The sequence below is a fragment of the Lepidochelys olivacea genome, assembly GCF_965140295.1.
Source record: "Lepidochelys olivacea isolate rLepOli2 genome assembly, chromosome: 6".
Classification (NCBI taxonomy): Eukaryota; Metazoa; Chordata; order Testudines; family Cheloniidae; genus Lepidochelys; species Lepidochelys olivacea.
In genome coordinates, this window is record NC_140416.1 from 38,323,661 (window position 1) to 38,346,592 (window position 22,932).

Here is a 22,932-nt window from a genome sequence, read left to right on the forward strand (position 1 = left end):
AGGGCATTTGCAGATGTCTGGGAACCCTGCAGTGTTGGGGGAGGAGGTAGCCAAGCAAATGGCTGGTGCCTCCTTATGGCGGATGTTCAGTGCAGGTACTCCAAAGGGAGAGCAGCCAGTGACCAGATAAATGGCCTGGTAAAGGACTTAAAAGGAGGTCCTGGATAAAGGAACTGCACGGGAGTTCTGGGGATTCCTGTGACTGGCACGGCAGGGAGCCAACCCCCTCTGTTCTCATAGCCCTCCTAAACCTTCTCACAAGGCTGGTGGATGATAAGGTCCAAGCCATGGGTTGGCTGGGGGACCTGGGTGGAAACAAAGGGGGGCTGGTGAAAGCCCTGGAAAAGTGAGTTGAATAAGCATGGATTAAACAAAGGGGGGCTGGTGAAAGACCCAGAGAATTAATTTAAATAAGCATGAATTTGTCTGCACTGTACATTTTATCTGCCGGGTAGTCGCAGACATCTATATAATAAAGTTGCAGCCTGATTAAAACCCATAACAAGTCTCCTGTCCTTCTTACGGTATACCCAGACAATGGCTGTTGCCACTCAGGGAAAAGATCTGGGGATCACTACGGACAGTTGAAGAAAAACCTTTTTGTTATGCATTGACAGCCAAAAACGCAAACATATATATATAAAGATGGGATAGAAAATAATACTAAAAATATTGTAATGCCATTCCAATCTCTCTCACCTGGAGCATTGTAATTTATTCTGTTCACCTGTATGATAAAAGTTATAACAGAAATACAAGGTGTCATAAATATAAAGGGAAGGGTAAACCCCTTTGAAATCCCTCCTGGCCAGGGGAAAGCTCCTCTCACCTGTAAAGGGTTAAGAAGCTAAAGGTAACCTCGCTGGCACCTGACCAAAATGACCAATGAGGAGACAAGATACTTTCAAAAGCTGGGAGGAGGGAGAGAAACAAAGGGTCTGTGTGTCTGTCTATAGTCTGTCTTTGTCGGGGATAGACCAGGAATGGAGTCTTAGAACTTTTAGTAAGTAATCTAGCTAGGTACCCTAGAGTTCAGAGTGGGGAGGAACCTTGACACAAAGGATTTAGAGATGGATGACAAAAAAAGATTAGGAGCCTATAGCAATTTCTCTTTGAAGAAAGATTGAAAAGATTGGGACTGTGTAGTTTAGATAGGAGAAGAATAAGATGGTCTATGATAAAAGTACAAAAATGATGAATAGTGTAGAGAAGAAAAGGAGTACTTGTGGCACCTTAGAGACTAACCAATTTATTAGAGCATGAGCTTTCGTGAGCTACAGCTCACTTCCTCAGAGAAGGTAGATCAGAAACTTCTATCTACTTTTTCCTAATACTACAAGAATAAAGGGCATTTGATAAAATTGAAAAGCAACAAATATAAAACCAATCAAAAGATGTGCTTTTTTTTAAACTGCACTTAATTAACTTATTCATTAGTACAATATATCAATGAGACCAATAGGTTAGGCTATGTCTATACTACGACTTATGTCCACAAAACGTATGTCAGGAGTGTAAATATTCCACCCCTTAAGTGACATAAATTATGCCGGCATAAGTGGTAGAGTGCACAGTACTATGTCGTTGGGAGAAATTCTCCTGCTGACATAGCTACCACCACTCATTGGGGGTGGGTTAATTATGTCAACGGGAGAGCTCTCTTCATCAGCATAGACCGGCTACACGAGAGATCTTACAGCCGTACAGCTGCATCAGTACAGCTGTTCTGCTGTAAACTCTCCAGTGTAGACATAACCTCAGTAGGATTTAAAAAGAGAATTAGATATAAATACCAACAATGAGAACATCCACAGTTGTATCATGTTTGATTAAAAAGTATGCTTCATGTCCTAAGCCACTAACTGATGAGGGTTAAGAAGAAACTTCTGCTGTCTGGAGGTGTCAAGGTTCCTCCCCCACTCTGAACGCTAGGGTAAAGATGTGGGGACCTGTATGAAAACCTCCTAAGCTTATCTTTACTAGCTTAGGTCAAAAACTTCCCCAAGGTACAAAATATTCCACCCTTTGTCCTTGGATTGGCCGCTACCACCACCAAACTAATACTGGTTACTGGGGAAGAGTTGTTTGGAAACATCTTTTCCCCCCAAAATACTTCCCAAAACCTTGCACCCCACTTCCTGGACAAGGTTTGGTAAAAAGCCTCACCAATTTGCCTAGGTGACTACAGACCCAGACCCTTGGATCTTAAGAACAATGAACAATCCTCCCAACACTTGCACCCCCCCCTTTCCTGGGAAATGTTGGATAAAAAGCCTCACCAATTGGCATAGGTGACCACAGACCCAAACCCTTGGATCTGAGAACAATGAAAAAGCATTCAGTTTTCTTACAAGAAGACTTTTAATAGAAATAGGAGTAAATAGAAGTAAAGAAATCCCCTCTGTAAAATCAGGATGGTAGATACCTTATGGGGTAATTAGATTCAAAACATAGAGAATCCTTCTAGGCAAAATCTTAAGTTACAAAAAAGATACACAGGCAGAAATAGTTATTCTATTCAGCACAATTCTTTTCTCAGCCATTTAAAGAAATCATAATCTAACGCATACCTAGCTAGATTACTTACTAAAAGTTCTAAGACTCCATTCCTGGTCTATCCCCGACAAAAGCAGCATATAGACAGACAGAGACCCTTTGTTTCTCTCCCTCCTTCCAGCTTTTGAAAGTATCTTGTCTCCTCATTGGTCATTTTGGTCAGGAGCCAGCGAGGTTACCTTTAGCTTCTTAACCCTTTACAGGTGAGAGGAGTTTTCCTCTGGCCAGGAGGGATTTTAAAGGGGTTTACCCTTCCCTTTATATTTATGACAGCAGGTTATTCTGTACTTGCTTTTTATGGAGAGTTTCCCCTCTTTCATCTGACACAGCTAGTACTGGCTATCGTCAGAGACAGAATACTGGATTGGATGAATCAGTTATCTAGTCCCATGTAGCAATATCCATATTCTTTTTAAATATGCAGGAATTTTGAAGTCTTATGCCATAGTACTGTGTGTCTTGCAAAGTAATAATAGAGGGATATTCTCTGTGTGATTTTAATCAAAACTTTTTCTTGTTAATATCTTCAAATCTCTTAAATATATCACAGAAAAATTCTGACAAAGCCTACAAATACATTTCAGGTTTCTAATCTAGTAGTATCACAGCCACAGAAACTTTGTTCTCATTTTAAAACGTATAAATGAGTTTCTGTATAGCCTTATATAAATCAGTTGCCTGTGTCGTGTTCTTGATCTATCTATACAGAAATTGAATAAAATAGAACAATAAGAAAAGTGTCTGTCTATGCACTACAAAGCTATCATTCTTTTACTTACCATGCTCACTCCACCCTACTCATCTCTTAAAGGTTGACAAAACTAATGATATTCATGATCTGATTTTCATTGTTAGGTGCACAATTGCATATGAAAAATGCAATTATTAAGTATGGTTAGATGCATAACTGTATGTTCTACCATGTGCAAAAATACCTCATATGGGCATGTAGTGATAATAATTACACCCCCAAATGAGTATGAATCGTGTATATGCTCTTTTAAAAAATAGCTCCATATTTGGGACCGAAATGTTAAGGATTAATTATGAAACTATCTCTATAAAGAGAGAAGCCTTGTAGCATGCTATGAATACCCTGAAATTTGGGGTTTCTGGAACCAAACGGATGGATAATTCTAAAGCTCTCATAGTGTAAATATTCTCCTTTCAATTCAAATCTGGGAACTCTCTGCAATAGCATCCTTGCTGATTTCAACTCTCAGGATGTTGGAAAGGGGATGTGCTAGATTTAAATTTGTGATGCTGGTGGTTACATATTTTATATTGGCAGCTGTTGCTAATAGTTCCCAGGATATGAAGTCTAAACTCTAGTTGTAGCACCAATATTGTGTCTCCCAAATATCATTTTTATCCCTAAATGGGTAAGCCATCTTTGAAATTTTTTCAAACCTCATGGCTAAGAAGAGCATCTCTTTTACAGATTTGTGGAGTCATGAGGAATGTAGTCACTGTTCTCATTAAAATAAAAATATGAGCACCTCCTATCAAAGACATGTAAACATCTTAGAAATGTTGCTATGGAATCTGGAAAAAAACATGTAAATAAATATATCCAAGCAGATGTAATTCCAGTAGAACCATACTTCTGGAATTATAAATTTATTTATATCCATTATGCATCACTGGTGATGTTATGCACTATAACCAATCGGTTTGTGAATGGAAAAGATTTTTAAAAAGTGGGGATTTGAATGATTGATACATTTTCATTCATTAAAGATGATCACGGATCTGTAACTACTTATGAACTTTGTGGCCATCCATAACCAGAAAAAAAATGTTTGTTTCACCTATCACCTCTGTTGTGTATATTTCTTGTGTGGTCTTTCTCTGTCAGACACAAATGGTAGGTATACAGAGAGATCAAATATATTCTATACTTCCATTCAAAATTTGCACTGAAAAGCTGTCTTTTCCCTCAGGTTTGTGATGAAAATTCTTGTAGGTGTGACATCAACAATAGCCTCTTGCTAACAGCTCTTGTAATTTAACCCTTCAGGTGAACAAGCTGATTGAGGAATTGCAAGCGGCCATCAAGAGCTACAAAGGTCACCTCTCAAAACTTGCCCCACAATTACAAGCTGAGCAGGAGAGGTGTGCCTCTTATGTCTACCAACACATTAAAAGTCTTCCAGCAAACATGGTTCTCCCACAAGGCCTGCAGCTAAAGGTGGGTGTAGTTTAATAGCTTTCACAATTTTCCATCCTGATACAAAGAAAAAACCCACTTTGTCTTTAAGACACTGATATCAAATATACCTACTTTGAATTGGGAATTATAGTTGTTCTTGAGTACTTCTATTATTCAAAATGAGGATTCCCGTTTCTTCATTACTTATAATACAGTTCTTCCAGGGCACCGTTCTCTAATAATCAATAATTGAAATTAAAATAAACAACAAAGGAAAGTTTGTAAATTTAGAATTTAGTTGCCAATTGTATTCCACTAACCAGCTGTGAAGGGCAGGGATCAAAGCATTCATGCATTTAAATTAACCTTTTTAAAAAAATAGGCTCCATAAAGTTTGAGGGCTCTTTTATGTTTCCTAGTGATGCCAGTATGGCTGTTACACATTCCAGCAGTTGCATGAAGATGTCTGGTGTCATGACAATGCATAAACAAATGTGGAAGAGCAGACTTGACAGAGGCTAAATATAATTGCTTCAAACCATAGTTAAAACTAATTTCTCCAAAGAAAACCATCCTAATAAAGTCTTACTCTTGGGTCAGTGCTCCCAGCAAATGGCTAGATGGGAACTTCCACAGCTCATGACCTTTGTTGCTCAGCATCATCTCCACTGGGATGTACAGACTGCACCCATGAGCCTTGCTTCAAAGCCCTTTGAAATGAATGGGAGTTTTTCTATTGAATTCTGTTGAATTTTTGGATTGGGCCTATGTCAGCAAAGGACCATTGGTTTGGCATCATTTTCGGTGCTCAAACATGATACATAGCCTACATATATAAATATAACAATTACCCTTAAAAATGCCCCATTTGTCCTCCTAAATGGATACGTGTCCTGATTCCCAATTCATTTACATCAGGTGTAGTCCAGTTAAATCTCCTTTATAAAATGATTCCTGATCTACTTTGGTCCAAGGGAAAAATGAATCAGAACCAGGGTTACCTCAGAATTTACAGTATTACTTCTCTGTAAGTACTGTAGGCTAGGCCCTATGTGCTCCATTGAAAGCTGAACCTAAATTTTGGATCCAGGATTCTGCAGCACTCTAGTTGAAAATTCAGAATGTTCTGAGGCAGCTTCACATAAATTAGGCCCTGTCTACACACACTGGTTGTACCAATTTAACTAAATCAGTTTAGAACAATTTCAACTGATGTAGATAAATCAGTGCAACTCCCTTGTGCAAACGCTTATTTCAGTTTGAGTGCTTTAGATCAATTTAGCTTAAGTAATTTCCGTAACACTTTATATAACATAGGGAATGTTTTTCCCTTCATCTGATGAGAGGTCACTTGTATGATTCTAACTCTGGTGATATCATCCATGCTTCTTCTCCTTTCAAATTGGCTTACAAAGCCCTATTCATTGAAAAAAACACATCTACACAAAAAATAACACTGGAAGATATAGTGCTATCCTTATAAAAGTGTGACAGTGTTAGGAGTCCCGTGAGGGCTTGCATCTTAAAATAAGTGAAGTCCTGTGGACACTGACTGTGGTCACTGCAACCACTTTAGACACATAAAATTTGTTTATTTTTTAAATTCCTGTTTCATCACTGGTAATGTGAAGCAAAGGATCATGAGCGTGTACTCTTGATTCTGCTCGGACTGGTTGGACTGCAGTTTCAAGGTACTGGATCCCTATGTGCAAATATCATTTTTAAAACTAGAAGAATGGTTTCAAAACTTAAGAAAGGGCTGTGAAGATTTACTCCTCAGATGGACATAGTCCATGTGTCATGGATATATGAGTCCTTATGGTTACAAATGGTAAGATTCTGGTTTTCTAGAAAACAAATTATGTTGAGGCTTTTATAAGCAAAAATTAACCTTTTAAAATTCCTAAGGAGTCTGATGGGACTTGCTTTTGGACTTGCTGCACTAAACAGCAAATTAATTTTGGTGGTTAATTTTGAAATTGTAATTAATTGCCACTGTGTATGCAGGACTTTGCAAGTGTCACATCAAAACTCATTTGTAAAATAATTCCTTTGAAGTAGCAGCACTGTGCAAGTCCATAGAGAAAACATGAAAAATGGAACTGCAATTCAATAAATTCTCCAACAGCTTTGTAGGACTAGAAGTACTCTGCGTACACACTGCAAACAAGCACATTGACAATATGTCAGAGATGCAATATACTTTAGCCACAAGATCTTTGTTTATTTGATTATTGTGTCAATTTTCCATTCATGGTTCAGTCACCTCAAGGTGTACTTTTTGACTTCCACAAAATTCAATACAGGTATTGATATGGTGTATGAGTGTAGTGAGCACAAAAGAAACTCAGGATAAAACGTGTGGCCTATTCTAAGTGGGTAGCCCACCAGGAAACACCCATCTGATGATTCTCTTACCCATCTTAATGTTTCCCCAGGGGATGGGAGTATGAAATCATTAATAATAGACATCTTACGTTTTTTCTCCATTTCTGTATATTTCAATAGTTGTGGCATCGTTCATCTGCTTAGTGAAATTGTTAATAAAAGGATGTTTGATAATTAGTGAGTGTATTACTTGTGGTCACTCTCCCTTGTATGCTCCTAGAGTCTCCAAACCTAATGATATTTCTAATGGTGATTCTCCTTTGCTAATCCTGATACTGTAGTCATAGATTCATAGATATTTAGGTCAGAAGGGACCATTATGATCATCTAGTCTGACCTCCTGCATAATGCAGGCCACAGAATTTTACCCATCAGTCCTGCTGGGACCAATCTTATTTAATCTTTTTATTACTGACCTTGGCACAAAAAGTGGGAGTGTGCTAATAAAGTTTGCAGATGATACAAAGCTGGGAGGTATTGCCAATTTAGAGAAGGACAGGGATATCCTACAGGAGGATCTGGATGACCTTGTAAACTGGAGTAATAGTAATAGGATGAAATTTAATAGTGAGAAGTGTAAGGTCATGCATTTAGGGATTAATAACAAGAATTTTAGTTATAAGCTAGGGACGCATCAATTAGAAGTAACGGAGGAGGAAAAGGACCTTGGAGTATTGGTTGATCATAGGATGACTATGAGCTGCCAATGTGAACGAAAAAAGCTAATGCGGTCTTGGGATGCATCAGGAGAGGTATTTCCAGTAGGGATAAGGAGGTTTTAGTACCGTTATACAAGGCAGTGGTGAGACCTCACCTGGAATACTGTGTGCAGTTCTGGTCTCCCATGTTTAAGAAGGATGAATTCAAACTGGAATAGGTACAGAGAAGGGCTACTAGGGTGATCCGAGGAATGGAAAACTTGTCTTATGAAAGGAGACTCAAGGAGCTTGGCTTGTTTAGCCTAACTAAAAGAAGGTTGAGGGGAGATATGATTGCTCTCTATAAATATATCAGAGGGATAAATACCGGAGAGGGAGAGGAATTATTTAAGCTCAGTACCTGTGTGGACACAAGAACAAATGGATATAAACTGGCCACCAGGAAGTTTAGACTTGAAATTAGGCCAAGGTTTCTAACCATCAGAGGAGTGAAGTTTTGGAATAGCCTTCCAAGGGAAGCAGTGGGGGCAAAAGATCTATCTGGCTTTAAGATTAAACTCGATAAGTTTATGGAGGAGATGGTATGATGGGATAACATGGTTTTGGTAATTAAATATTCATGGTAAATAGGCCCAATGGCCTGTGATGGGATATTAGATGGGGTGGGATCCGAGTTACCCAGGAAAGAATTTTCTGTAGTATCTGGCTGATGAATCTTGCTCATATGCTCAGGGTTTAGCTGATTGCCATATTTGGGTCGGGAAGGAATTTTCCTCCAGGGCAGATTGGAAGAGGCCCTGGAGGTTTTTCGCCTTGAACCTGTGGCATAGTCACTGCCCTGAGATAGGTTTCAGAGTAACAGCCGTGTTAGTCTGTATTCGCAAAAAGAAAAGGAGTACTTGTGGCACCTTAGAGACTAACCAATTTATTTGAGCATAAGCTTTCGTGAGCTACAGCTCACTTCATCGGATGCATACTGTGGAAACTGCAGAAGACATTATATACACAGAGACCATGAAACAATACCTCCTCCCACCCCACTCTCCTGCTGGTAATAGCTTATCTAAAGTGATCACTCTCCTTACAATGTGTATGATAATCAAGTTGGGCCATTTCCAGCACAAATCCAGGTTTTCTCACCCTCCACCCCGCCCCCCCCCCCCAAACTCACTGTCCTGCTGGTAATAACATTTGGTGATACTAACCCATCAAGATTATAAAGGCCATATCACAAATAGGCCTGGTTTTGAGAAGTACCTGAATGTATTTTTCTAATGTGAAGTACACCCATAAGTCGTTGTTTGCATTCAGGAAAATATGACTTTTCCTTTGCTTCTTGCTTTTTAATGTACTGCAGGAGTATTACTGAGTTGATAACCTGTATAAGAGCCCTACATCTAGTTTGGAATATTAGATCCCATGCAATGCCTTTTGTAACGAGGCAGGTTTTTTCTCTGTATTCTTTGACAGGTCCGTAGATGTCCTGCAAATTTATTGCTAGGAAGTCAACAAGAAAAGTAGATGATCCAAAAATATAACTAGTATTCTGATATAAATGGGCTAATCTACACTGAGGTTTTTTGCACTGGCGTAAACACTGATGTAACTGTACTGTTGCAAATCCCTAGTTTAGGTGTTTCAGTCTCAGGGAAATTGACCTTCTACACAGCAGTTAATTTGCTCTTTACCACTTTGATGTTTCTGAAAATTTTCCTCTTGCCGGTCTTCACATATATTACTTTTCATATTAAACTCCCAAAGTAAACACTTTGCTTTATGCTTGTATTACACATGATTATTTCACAAAACTATAATTTCCTACCTAAATTTTAACCAGTGCCCTGAAACAACTTAATTGCTGGCCTAATAGGAGACTAAGGAGTCAATTAATAAAAGTTTCATGCATCATAGGCAGGTTTTCTAGAGAGTCTACTCAGGAAAGTAATGCATTTTCACATTTGTGAATAAGACACTATACACATTCAACCTAAGCAGATATTCATACTCTGTTACTGTTTTTAAAAGGTGGTTCCTCTATATCCATGCACGTTCTCTGTACCAAAGGGTACAAATCTGTGAGGGCTCTAGCTTTTTTAGTACATTTCTTTACCTCTTTATAGTTGGTCATTTCTTCATTACAGACTTATGGATACATAGAATAAACGGTATTGAATCAGCAAAAATGTGTTCATCATTAAATAACAAAAAGAACCTAAGCTGAGAAAAATATCCAAACTTCAGTATGTTTAACTAGTCTTGGGACTGTTTAGCCTCATGCCCTAGGTAGTTACTGAATGGCATACAGCGTTTACATTTTTATAAATTCTTTAAAACAAACTAATTTAGCAAGATGCAATGATAACACGTGGGACATTTTCAAAATATTTGTTTGCTGGCTCTCATCAGTGTATTGTGCTAATATTATTTGGGCTAAACATGGAGTAAATATTCTTGCATATTCTTGCAATATTCTTGTTATTAACAATACATCAGCTACGCCTTTATGCTGAGAAACATGTCAGCAGGAATATTTTTTGTGATTTTCATCTCAGAGCTGCAAATTGAGAGTAGCTGCCAGGGACTTTGTTAGTTTCAGTACCCATAACTTCATTCCCCCCCCCCCAGTTCCTTCTTAAACTATTATAGCCTACAGCATGCTCAGGGATATTACTTGACACCAGGTTTCTATTGATCATTGAAAATTAAACTTTATTATTGTTTATTGTTTAATTACTGTACTCTGGATTTATTTCATGATAGTATGTCAGAGCAGGTAGTGATCTATGAGATTATATTTTGCACTATGTACTCTAGTAGTATGAATTATATTCCACAAAAAAATCAGGCAGCACATGAACCACTTTTAGAGATTAACTTTTGCCATTGACTTCAATGGGAACAGGAATTGGGCCCAAGGAACATTTTCTTCTAGCAGCGTGTGTACAGTATCGTACAATAAAAGCTGTATTTTTACAGACATTTTAATTCTAAAATATCTATTGCAATAAACACTTATGAATTGTAACTACCAATTTTTAATGCTATATTTCCTGCCCGTATTTTTTATGTCTGATTTTAAGGGCTTGATCACATACTTCAGTAGGAGTTCTCATAAAAGGATTACTCATGTGAGTAAAGGTTTCCAGGGTCAGACCTTTAATTTATAAAATGGGAGAAAATGTGGTTACCTTTGATGGAGAAGTTTTTTGTTTTATTCTTCTTAACACAACTCTCTCTTGCCTTTGATGTATAATTACTACTGTTTCACTATAAAATGGGTGCATTCCTGTTGCTAACAATAGATTAGTCTGAGGGTAAAAAAATCTGTTTGATTTTCGGTAACCAGTAAATACTTGTCTATCTATTTCCCAAATGATGACAGGTCTTGCTATACATCTTAAATTGTCATTGAATCAAGCATTGTATGTGTGCAGCCTGAGTTTTAATTCAATCATATATGACCAGATCATATCCTTTTAAGTAAAGGAGCACATTAGAAAAATAGGCTGATGAAAACTACAGTACACAATTCATTCTTAAAATACTTTTAACAAGCATAGTTTACGTCTGCTTGTGCTCCTAGGCTAGATTGTTTTAAAGTGCCATTGTTTATTTCTATGGAATGTCAAGTTTGTATGGCATGTGTCTATAGGGAGTTGTTGCTTTGTAACTGTTGCTTAGCAGAATGCGGACTTTTAATTCTGAATTGTGTAAATGGCGTATTCCTTGGATTTGTCTGGCATTTAAAGGGTTGATGCAGCTATTGTTGATTTCCCCTTCCTCCCCACCCCGTTTTAATGATGACAGGTAAAATTTTCAGAAGTGATTTAAGAGTCTACACCTCATTGAAGGTCAATGAGCATGTGCTTTACTTTAAACATGTGCTGAAGTTCCATTAGAATCAATAGACTAAAGCACATGCTTAATCTTAAACATATGCTTAAATTCTGTTTAGAAAAGCGATATATTTAAGCATGTGCTGTAATACTTTTCTGAATTGATGTCCTAGAGAGGAATAACTATCTGTTCAAATGCCTGCTTTCTTCTGCACATTGGATACCAAACAGTGTTGAAAGTAGCTAACACAAACATTACCTGAATAAATTACATAAAAAGTGACTGGCTAGAAATGGACTAATTTTTATCTAATTCACATTCATTCCCAGTGCTGTCAGATGAAGGGGAAAATACAGAGATATGGGAAGAAGATGGAGAGCTGTGAGAAGGCAGAAACGGGATCCTCCTATTAGCTCAAAATAAAAACTATTAAGCGAGTGTTCATCATGTGGATTGATGTAGTAGTGAAATATAGTCATATCTGGCTCGAGAATTGGTTGTTTTAAATTTCTTAAATAGCCTTAAGCAGCCAGGAGTTTTTTAAAGGAGGTCCTGGTTTTTCTTATACAAAGGGATAGTAAACCACAAGTTCAGCCCTTTCATTCCCTCCATCTTTGTTTGAGTTATTATATCTCTCTACGCTTCTCTGCACCTGAGTGGAAAATTGTTTTGGCTCTAATATAGAAATAGGTATTGCTCAGTGCCTTAGCGTTACACCTACTGTGAAACTTAGCAGAACTTTTAACAGTTTGTTTAGTGGTGGTGGAGGGAACTAATATGGGCCTCGTATGTTGTCCAATAGCATCACTGATTTCTCTCAGGTTGGCAGCTGGCACTAACATCATGCTGTTCTTTAGGGATGCTTTATTCCACGGTGTCTAGTATCTCCAGATATTCTAACAATGTCAAACAAAGCAACATCAATAGCATATTCCTCCTATTCCTCAACTTAGCAAAAGCCAGTGATAATGGACTAGAATATATAATGAAGTGGATATGGCCATTAACTTTTTATTTTTTTATTATTTCACTTTTATAGTTGCTTTCATCATTAACTCCATTTTATTTTACTACTTTGTGTGTGACTGAGAACTTTGTTCAACCTAGGAGACAGTATAGTAGTATTAGATTGGTTTGGAGGTATGTGACTTTAGTGAAGTATAAAATACATATATGAGAGGAACTGTAGTGACAGGGTGGTAACTATAATTTGTAATGTGATGTAAAATAAAATCTCTCCCACTGTTCTCACAGAGTATAGACATTTGAAATGCTCTATTTACTTTTTGGCACCCATGTAAAGAGAGAGAGAAAGAGACCGCATTGAAACTATAAAAGGCTATCAGTATCATAGAGAAAAGTAATCAACATAAAATCAACCAAAAAATCAAATTTCTTTTTATCTTTTGAGTTTGTCATTTTTTTCCCTTTATGTTCAGTCCTAGACAGGCCTCTAGCTGCATGGAACCTATAGCAACACATTTTCTGAAACACAATAACCCTCACCAAATAAACCTCAATCCCCTGTAATTGGATTACAAAATAATATCCCTGTAAACTAGAGTTATAATATTATACCCTTCTTTTTGGGTGTATCAGAGTTAGAGGCAAAGTTAAATGACTGTTGTGTTGTCATAGACGTTCCAGGAACACAGAAGGGGTCTTTTGACAAAAGGAAATACCATATATTATGCATACAGTTTCCTTCTTCTCCTGTTTTTTTTCTTGCTCCAAGAATGGAATGTCCTTTTGTGTATCTCCAGCAATCAGAAGTGGTATGGCATTCTACTTGAGTGGATCCATCCTGTAGGAATTGTCTGGTTTTTATCTTGTCGAACATAAAACACAATGGCATTTGTTCAGGGACAGGTGTGCATTCCACTGTATGCTGTAAAGCTGTATTATATATTTAGCTGCATTTACCTTAGATAGTGAACAAACTTCAACACAGTGAAACAGAATTGTCTGCAACTTACTTATCATTCTCTCATTTTTCATTCTTAAAATTTATTTGCAAAATAATTTCTGCAAGTAATTGATGGTCTGTAGATTGTGCACAAAACTGTTAGTTTTGACTGGACATGCAGGTAATACAGTATACCATACCCTGATTGGATGAGTGTAAGCAATGGTAAATCACTTTTCTGTTACATAAACCCTGGAATACGATTTCAACATTTTCTAATATTCATTTAAAATGTGCTCTCTTTGTAAACATTTCTGTCAATAAACTCATTTGCTCAGATATTCGTAGAAAATAAGCACAAAGGGGGTGTGAACACAAAAAGCATTTGAATATTTGCAGCATGTTTTTTGCAGCATTCACTTAGCTGTAATTCTAACACAGCCAAATTATGTACTGTCAGATTGTTAGACATGCATTTTACCTATGTCTGAATCACATATAAAGTCTTTTCCGTACTCAGTTCTTTGCCCAATGTAAATATGCCTAAAATTCTATACATACCACTTGAAAACATGGGAAGACAGCAGTAGAATGTCAGGCGAATCCCCCCACTGAAAATTTAAATACCTGTCTATATTCAGGGCTTATCTCTCCAGTGCTACCAGAAACCATCCAAATTGACCCCATTTACAGGAGGACCCTCTCTTAGGAGACAAGCTGAAATGCTTTGGATTTCAATGTTCATAAAATACTTGTGTTACACAATTTGTGTAGAAAAAGCTCTGAACTTCATACTGTCTGTGTTTTGCATCAATTTTTATACTAAAGCACCAGCCTGGAAATTCTTCCTATAACATATATTTGCTGTGGAGTTTAATATTTGAAAGAGGGTAAAATTTTCAAAATTACTTTTGTTATTTAGGAGCCTTAATCCAATTAATTTTCGATTGGACTAAAGCTCCTATCATTTACACACTTTTGAAAATTTTACTCAAAGTTATTAACCAGCCTTCCAATGTATAAGCAAGAAACACCTATAATTTTTCTCAAACTCACTGGCCCAAATGTTAATACAATACATAGACGTGAACTAAACTGTCAAGTGATCATTTCACCTTTTTCAGTCTTTGGTGACAGCCATTGATGTTGTCCCAAGCTCACCTGGCCTTTAATTAAAATGAAGAAGAAACTTCAAAGAAATGTTGAAAGTTCTCAGTAATGTAACTCAGCGTGTTAGGGACAGAATCAGTGGCTTGTTCAATACCTTGTTCAATTAACTTGAATTTAATTACTTATTTTTCAGGTGTATGAAAATGGCAAAGACACAGGGGAGATCCTAGTTTATATCACCAAAAAAGAGATGGAGAATAACTGTAAGAGTCAACCCAGTGTTATGATGGAGAGGGTAAGTTTAGATCCACTTTTTGTCTTAAAGTATTAAGCAGTGAAAATATTAAGAATGAAAAGATTTCAATTTTTGTTCAGAAAAGTTGGACTCTTGTAGTTTTGATTGGTGAGTATTGAGAATGCTATAGAGCCTAAGTATCTTCTCCCTATATCTCAGACTCTGAGGTTTAGCAGTATACCCCAGACTATTATGTAGCATAGATTTATGCTTTCCCCATGCTTATTTATAGGCATTTGCCTACATTAATGATATACTACTGACTGAACTCAGCATTCTGAGATACAGTGATGGCATTTACACAAGGGAAGGGCTCTCCGAAGAACACTGACAACATCCATGCATCTGATGACCGTTACAGGGAAACCTGGGTTACTTACTGATGCCTGCTTATCCTGGCATTCCTAGCCTGTAGATCATTAATAGTCCAAACATGCTGGGTTGATCTACTTTTATCAGCAACCTGATCTTGAGTAGGAACCAGTGGATTTATCCCCTGCAGTGTTACCTTTGTTTATTCCTTGTAAAAACAAAGTGGTTTCTAGCAGAACGAGTATGTGCAAAATCTCTGTCCTACCCTGAAAGGCCATTTAACACCCTGTTGTGTTGTGTGTTCAAGTTCAGAACTTTTGCTTTTAGCTCCATTCCATTTGGTTCCTTTGTGGAATAGTTTGTTCCCTCTTGCAGTTGCTTTCACACAGACTGTCTATGACCTGCACTATTATGATCAATAATTTTACAACCCCACCAAGTCTCACTAGGATTTCTAAATGCAATACAACCTGGTCATTTTTTCTGTCTGGCTACCTTATACATTTATGATTCTTCTCATCTACAAATGATCACTAAATCTTGTGCTTGTCTATTCTCAATCAGTTGTTTTTTGGTACATACTGTAACTGTCAACATGTGTGATCCCTTATAAAACAAAGTAATAGCAGTATGTTAATAATGTAGAAAGAGTAGAACTTGTAGCATTTACACAAGCTGCACATCTAAATTCCTGGTGGTTGTTTGTCATCTCTACCCTGCTAAAAAAAGGGTAACTGTTTATGATCATGCATAATGTCACCTATACATTAATTTATCCGTCTCATAGGGTATGAGAGGATTTAACAGCTCTTAGATGGTGTATGCTTACATTGTTCCATTGAAGTAAATGGAGCTTTGTTTGGAGCGAAGTATTTGTCCTGTTTGTCCTGTTGTTTGTACAACACTCTGACAATATTAAGCACTCTATGAGTTCTAAGTGATGGTGTTATTACCATGAGCTGACCTTGAGACTAGAGTAAAAATAGGTTTAAGAGGTTTCAGAGTAGCAGCCGTGTTAGTCTGTAATCGCAAAAAGAAAAGGAGTACTTGTGGCACCTTAGAGACTAACAAATGTATTTGAGCATAAGCTTTCGTGAGCTACAGCTCACTTCATCGGATGCATAGGTATTTTCAATTGTGTTATTTATAAGGGAATGTAGTTCTTGTGAAAGATATTCGCTTGGTAGTTTTGGAGGTGACAATCTAATTGTTCACAAACAGAGAATCATCTAATTTAATAACTGACTGGAGGGTTACCATGTTCACTATTGCTACAAAAGCAGCCATTAGTAGGCTTGTTGGTGCCCTCCAGGTTTCTCCTACGTATACATGGGAATTGAGACATAGCCCCAGTCTGCTGCTTCTGCTCCCTTTAGATCAGGCTCTCAGAATCAACAATCAACAGCTTTAATCCACAGACTACCACTTGGGAAGCACTCCACCTGTTAGGCCTGGTAGTATCCAGTGCAGCTATAGTCCAGTGGGTCTTTCTGCATACCAGATCATTACAAGTCCTGATCCTCTTCAAGTGGGATCATAATGGGGCTTTAATCACCAATCTTTGCACATCATCCCAGTCCAGAGGTCCCTGAGGTGGTGGCAAAAACTAATTTAAGGAAAACCTTTGTTAGATGCAGCTGTGATAAAGATCTTCATTTCTCAGGAATAAGGGAAGCTCGTATGTTTGTCAAACTTCTGCCAACGCAAATAATCTCCAACAGAATCCAGGAGAAACATAAATTTTCTGTATCTGAGAGGTGCCAGGAAAGCCTTTAGGTGATCATATACTTTTTTTCCTACCACTGGAAAAGCAAGTGCCTCAAAGTGTGAAATATGATCATCTCCAGATGGATCATTATAACGTCTTACAAGAAGGTTGGAAAATCTTCTTCAAGTCTCAGAGTGCACTCAACATGACCTGTATGCACTACTTGGGGGAAAACAGAGTATTCTTTGAGGAGATCTGCAGTGCAGCTACTCGGCAACATGTATGTTCTTTCACCAAACACTACAAAGTGGATATGGCTTCTTCTTCAAATGCTGCATTTGGTCAATAGGTCCTCCAGACTGCCATTCTTCACTGTTCCTTTATTTCATGCTGCTTTTTCCTCCCACTGTTCTCCATGGTTGGACTACTCACTGTACTCCCCAACTATCATTCCCAGACCAGAGGATTCCCTCTATGAGAGAATAGCCAATTTGATCTTACCCTAAATGTCTTCTTATAACAGAAGTATCCTCTGACCTTGTTTATTCTGATCCATGTAAGTAATTTAATATTTTTCTAATTGATTAGGGTTCTTACAAGTCTTGGAAGTTCCTGATATTCAGCTGTGGTGCAGATCCTAGGCTCATACGAGAGGAATATGTAGGGTGCTAAGAATTCTTCAAATGGGTGCTTCTTTGCTATGGGCATGGTAGTTGAACAATCATGTCCCAGACAGACTTTTTCGAGAAGATGTATTTGTAGTAAATTCAGGTTGTGATATTGCCATTGCCTTGCCACAGTTTTTGGTCCTATTTTGTGGGTGAGAGGTTAGTTCACTGCACATACACATATATTCCTTGACTTCTTTGCTAAGGCTGCCAACAGGGGCCCGACTTCACTAGGGAGATTCTTAAAAATTTCCCACTGCTGCTAATACTGGTTCAGCTGTGTCAGTGTTAGCAACATTGGGAGCCCTAGTGTACACAGTTTGCTGGCTTCCAGCACTGTTTTAAGTAGTAAAGTATTGCTTCTGTTAGACAGGCTCAGAGCTGTGCTGCATGACACAGTGTTATAATATTGGTGGCAGCCAGTGACCTGGCTACCCTAGGGCTGTCAACATTGCTAAGACAGACACTGGGCCTCAAGTGATGGTAGTCTTATGACTAGAATAGTCCTTTCAGAGCAGGTGGACTGAATGTAGCAACTCATTTAACTGAGATTCACTTTAAGCATCATCACCAGTAGTTAAAAATTCATAGATTTTAAAGCCAGAAAGGACCATTATGATGATCCAGTATGAGCTGCATAATACAAGTAATAGAATTTCACCTAGTAATTCTTACTTCAAGCCCATAAGTTCTGGTTGAGCTGCAGCGGGGTGGGCAAACTACAGCCCGCGGGCCGGATCTGGCCTCCCCAGCCATTTTAAGCCAGCCCTTGAGCTCCCGCTCAGGAGCGGGGTCTGGGGTTTGTCCTGCTCTGGCGCTCCAGCCAAGGAGCAGGGTTGGGGGCCGCTCCAGGCAGCTCTGAGAAGCCACGGCATGGCCCCCATCTGGTGCTCCAGCCAGGGAGCAGGGTCAGGGGCCGCTCCATGTGGCTCCCCAAAGCTACAGCGTGGCCCCCCTCCAGTGTGCTAACCAGGGAGCAGGATTGGGGGCCACTCCACATGGCTCCTGGAAGCAGCCACATGGCTCCCCTCTGGTGCTCCAATGGGAGCTGCAGAGGTGGTGCCTGTGGACAGGGCAGTGTGCAGTGTGCCATCTGGCCGCACCTCCGCGTAGGAGCTGGAGAAGGGACATGCTGCTGCTTCCGGAAGCCGCTTGAGGTAAGTGCTGCCTGGAGCCTGCACCCCTGAGTATCTCCTCATGCCCCAACTCCCTGCCCCATCCCTGATCCCCCTCCCACCCTCTGAACCCCTTGATCCCAGCCCAGAGCACCCTCCTGCACCCCAAACCCCTCATCCCCAGCCCTACCCCAGAGCCTGCAACCCCAGCCGGAGCCCTCACCCCCCTCCCCTGCACCTCACTCCCTTGCCCCAGCTCAGAGCCCCCTCCTGCATTCTGAAGTCCTCATTTCTGGCCCCATCCCAGAGCCCACACTCCCAACCAGAACCCTCATCCCCTCCCGCACCCCAACCCCAATTTTCCAAGCATTCATGGCCCGCCATACAATTTCTATTTCCAGATGTGGCCCTTGGGCCAAAAAGTTTGCCCACCCCTGAGCTACAGAATATCTTTTTGAAAGTCATTCATTGATTTAAAGACTTCAAGTGAGAGTATGCATTGTATCATTAGGTAAGTTGTTTAACTAGTTAATTACCCGCACTGTTAAAAAATGTGCCTTATTTCTAGTCTGAATTTGTCTAACTTCAGCTTCCAAGCATTGTATCTTGTTGTATGTATGTCCGATAGCTTAAAGAACCCTTTAATATCAGAAATCAAGTCCACATGTAAGTATTTATAGACTGTGATCAAATCAGCTATTAATCTTCTCTTGGGTAAATTAAATAGAGCTGCTTTAGCCTCTCACTATAAGGCATATTCTCCAAACCTTGAATCATTCTTGTAGCTCTTTTTTTAACCCCTTTTGAAGTGTGGACACCAGAACTGGACACAGTATTGTCCTCACTAGTGCCTTATACATAGATACCATCACCACTCTCTTCTTTGATATTCCTGCTACTGTTTCCAAGGATCCCATTAGTTCTGAACCAGATCATCCAATTAGGAGCTTATGTGCAGCTGATTATCCACAATGACTCCTTTTCAGAGTCATTGCTTTCTTGAGTACAATGCTCCATCCTGTTACTATGACTTGCATTCTTTGCTCATAGATACATGCAGGGGTGAAAGTAATATTAAACACTTACTGGTATGGGCCCCGGCTCCGGGCCCCCAGAAAGGGCGGAGCCTTGAGCAGAAGCGGGGAGAAGAGGTCAGCTTCCTCCAGCCAGGCCATCCGTGCTGCCTGGCCTGTGTTGCCTGGGGCTCCAGTGGCGATTTAAAAGGGCCCGGGGCTCTGGCCCCTGCTGCAGTAGCTGTGGTGTCCAGGAGCCCTGGGCCCTTTTAAATTGCTGGCCCCAGGGCAGCTGCTCCTTTTGCATCCTGCCATTGGCGGCCCTGCCAGTAAGGTCCCTATGGGGGGGTTGCTGATGGGGGGGCGGCAAAAGGGGCAGCGACGTTAAAGTGCTGCCGTGGCAGCGCTTTAACATCAGCTGCATAGGGGCTGGTACCGGCTTCTTACCGGTACGCCTGTGATGGGTTGGATCACAGAAACCCACTTTGGGACTGCAACCTGATGTGCTCAGACTACCTCTGAGCCCGTTTTCCCTGCCAGCTTGGGACTTCAGTGCCCGGCCTGGTTGTGCCAGACATGCTTGCCTGCTACAAACACAGACCCAGGTCTGAACCACATCCCCCAAAAAGCTGCAGGCTTAACTGAAAACAGCTTTAAAAACCAGCACTCAGATACCCAACTCCCAACGGGGTCCAAACCCCAATTAAATCCGTTTTACCCTGTATAAAGTTTATACAGGATAAACTCATAAATTGTTCGCCCTCTATAACACTGATATAGAGATAAGCACAGCTGTTTGCCGCCCCCCCCAGTTATTAATATATACTCTGGGTTAATTAATAAGTAAAAAGTGATTTTATTAAATACAAAAAAGTAGGATTTAAGTGGTTCCAAGTAATAACAGACAGAACAAAGTGAATTATCAAGCAAAATAAAATAAAACACGCAAGTCTGTTACCTGAAATTGGGACAGCTAGTAAGTTTAGGGAGGAGTAATGACCCACCAGAGTCTGGCAGAGAGTAGCACGTTCATTATATTGATAGCTAAGTTCAAAAGAAGGGGGCCGGGGGGGTCACACTCACACTCGCATACTCACGCTCCCAGGACAGGCACGGCACTGGAGATGTCAGGATCCTTCAAGGTAAGTGTCCCATGGTGCAGCAATGGATGGTGTGATGAAGGTAAGTCTTCCCAAGGCATGATGGAATGTAATGCGGTGAACCATTGGCCAGGCGGTCTGGGCAAAGGGCCTTTACTGGAGGTACAACCTTGTGTGTACCCTCCTGGCCCCTTCCCCTTTTAAGGACCTGCTCCTCATGGCCTTTGACTAGAGATGACTTGGCTGCATTTGGTTGGTCACACTCCACCTCGGGCAGTGTCCATGCTTTGGGCGTGTGATTGCTACCTAGTTAGAGTTCCATATTCTTGTCTACCTAGGAGCTCTTCTGATCTTCTAGCTGTTCAAGCAGCCCATTCATTCCACAAGCATTCCAGGAGGTAGGGGGGAGAGGAGACAAAAGGTGGGGGGAAGTGTAACAGACCTTTTGAGCATACAGGTTATACAGAGCATACAGATCACTGCTGTTCCTACAACAGTCTAGGCCTAATACAGTAAGAAAGTGATTACAGATGAAATCTCACCCTCAGAGATGTTCCAACAAGCTTCTTTTACAGACTAGCCTCCTACTAGTCTGGGGCCAGCAATTACCCCCACCTCTGTAGTTACTGTTCTTTGTTCCAGTTTCTTTATGGTATCCTTTGGGGGTGAAGAGGCTACCTCTTGAGCCAGCTGAAGACAAAATGGAGGGGCCTCCCAGGGCTTTATATAGTTTCTTTCTTGTTGGTGGAAACCCCTCCCTTCCCCTGTGTAGAATCCCCTCTACAGGATGGAGTTTTGGAGTCACCTGGGCAAGTCACATGTCCTTGTATGACTTAGTTCTCTACAGGAACGTTCAGAGAAAAGCTCAGATGTGAATTGGCATCTATCAAAGTCTATTGTCAGATTAAGTGTTTCTTGATTGGGCACTTACTGAGAACAGTCTTTTCTCAAGAAGCTGACCAATTGCTTCACTGAGGCTACTTAAAATCAAACAAGTATACAACCAATATTCATAACTTTGAATACAAAAATGATACATGCATACAAATAGGATGAATATATTCAGTAGATCGTAACCTTTGCAGAGATATGTTACATGGCATATGTAGCATAAAACATATTACAGTTATGTCATATTTACATTCATAAGCATATTTCTTTCAAATATTATAGGATGCAACGTCACAATGCCGTACTGGCCCGTATCATCCTACTTTCACCCCTGGATGTATGTATTACAATGCATACTTTTCAAATGAGCTCAGGTTGCCAAATAATCCAGATTGTTCTGTAAACTGACTTGTCACTATCTTTATTTATTGCTCCACCAATTTTTGTGTCATTGGCAAATTTTTATCAGCAATGATTTTTTATTTTCTTCCAAATAATTGCTAAAAATATTGAATAACAATGGGCCAATAATAGATCTCTGCAAGACCCTATTAGAAACACCCTGTAATGGCTACAGAGTGATCTTCATCTTAGTCCCCTTTTAGTCCTTCTGGACTGCATCCTTTATAGGACATGCTTAGCTTCCTGCACTTCACACTGGACAGTATGACATGATCCAATCACTCTGGTTTCCCAACCTTATTAATGCCACAGGCCCAACTGCAGTTGGTAACTGTGCCGAGCAAATTGATTAAAGTGATTGGAAAACAGTGTCTTCAAAACAAAGCATTAGTTATTGATTTTTTATTCCTTCCCCCAAAGATACAAAGCACATAGAGTAAAGGGTTAAAAAAAAGGCCTCTACCCCTGGGTCTTTCTTACATCTTCATCTTTCTTTGTTGGCATTTGTAAATTCCTCTCAGCCCAGCTAACTCCTATCTTTGGATGGGAAAAGCAGACTGTCCTGCATGCATCATAGACTCACAGAATCATAGATTTGGAGACCAGAAGGGACCATCATGAAAATCTAATCTGACCTCCTGCACATTGCAGGCCACAGAACCTCACCCACCCACTCCTGTAATAGACCAATAACCTCTGGCAGGGTTACTGAAGTCCTCAAATCATGATTTAAAGACTTCAGGTTACAGAGAATTCACCATTCACTCTAGTTTGAACCTGCAACTGACCTGTGCCCCATGCTGCAGAGGAAGGCAAAAAA

At 39.8% G+C, this 22,932-nt stretch overlaps 1 protein-coding gene across 1 annotated transcript in view; it reads left to right on the plus strand.

The window, feature by feature from the left end:
• Positions 1-22,932, plus strand: part of DCDC1 (doublecortin domain containing 1) — a 418,510-nt gene that overhangs the window by 198,941 nt on the left and 196,637 nt on the right. Inside the window, exons 11-12 of the mRNA XM_084631193.1 lie at positions 4,577-4,747; positions 14,802-14,903. Coding sequence (XP_084487319.1) covers positions 4,577-4,747; positions 14,802-14,903 — 273 coding nt within the window. The remainder of the gene's footprint in view (positions 1-4,576; positions 4,748-14,801; positions 14,904-22,932) is intronic.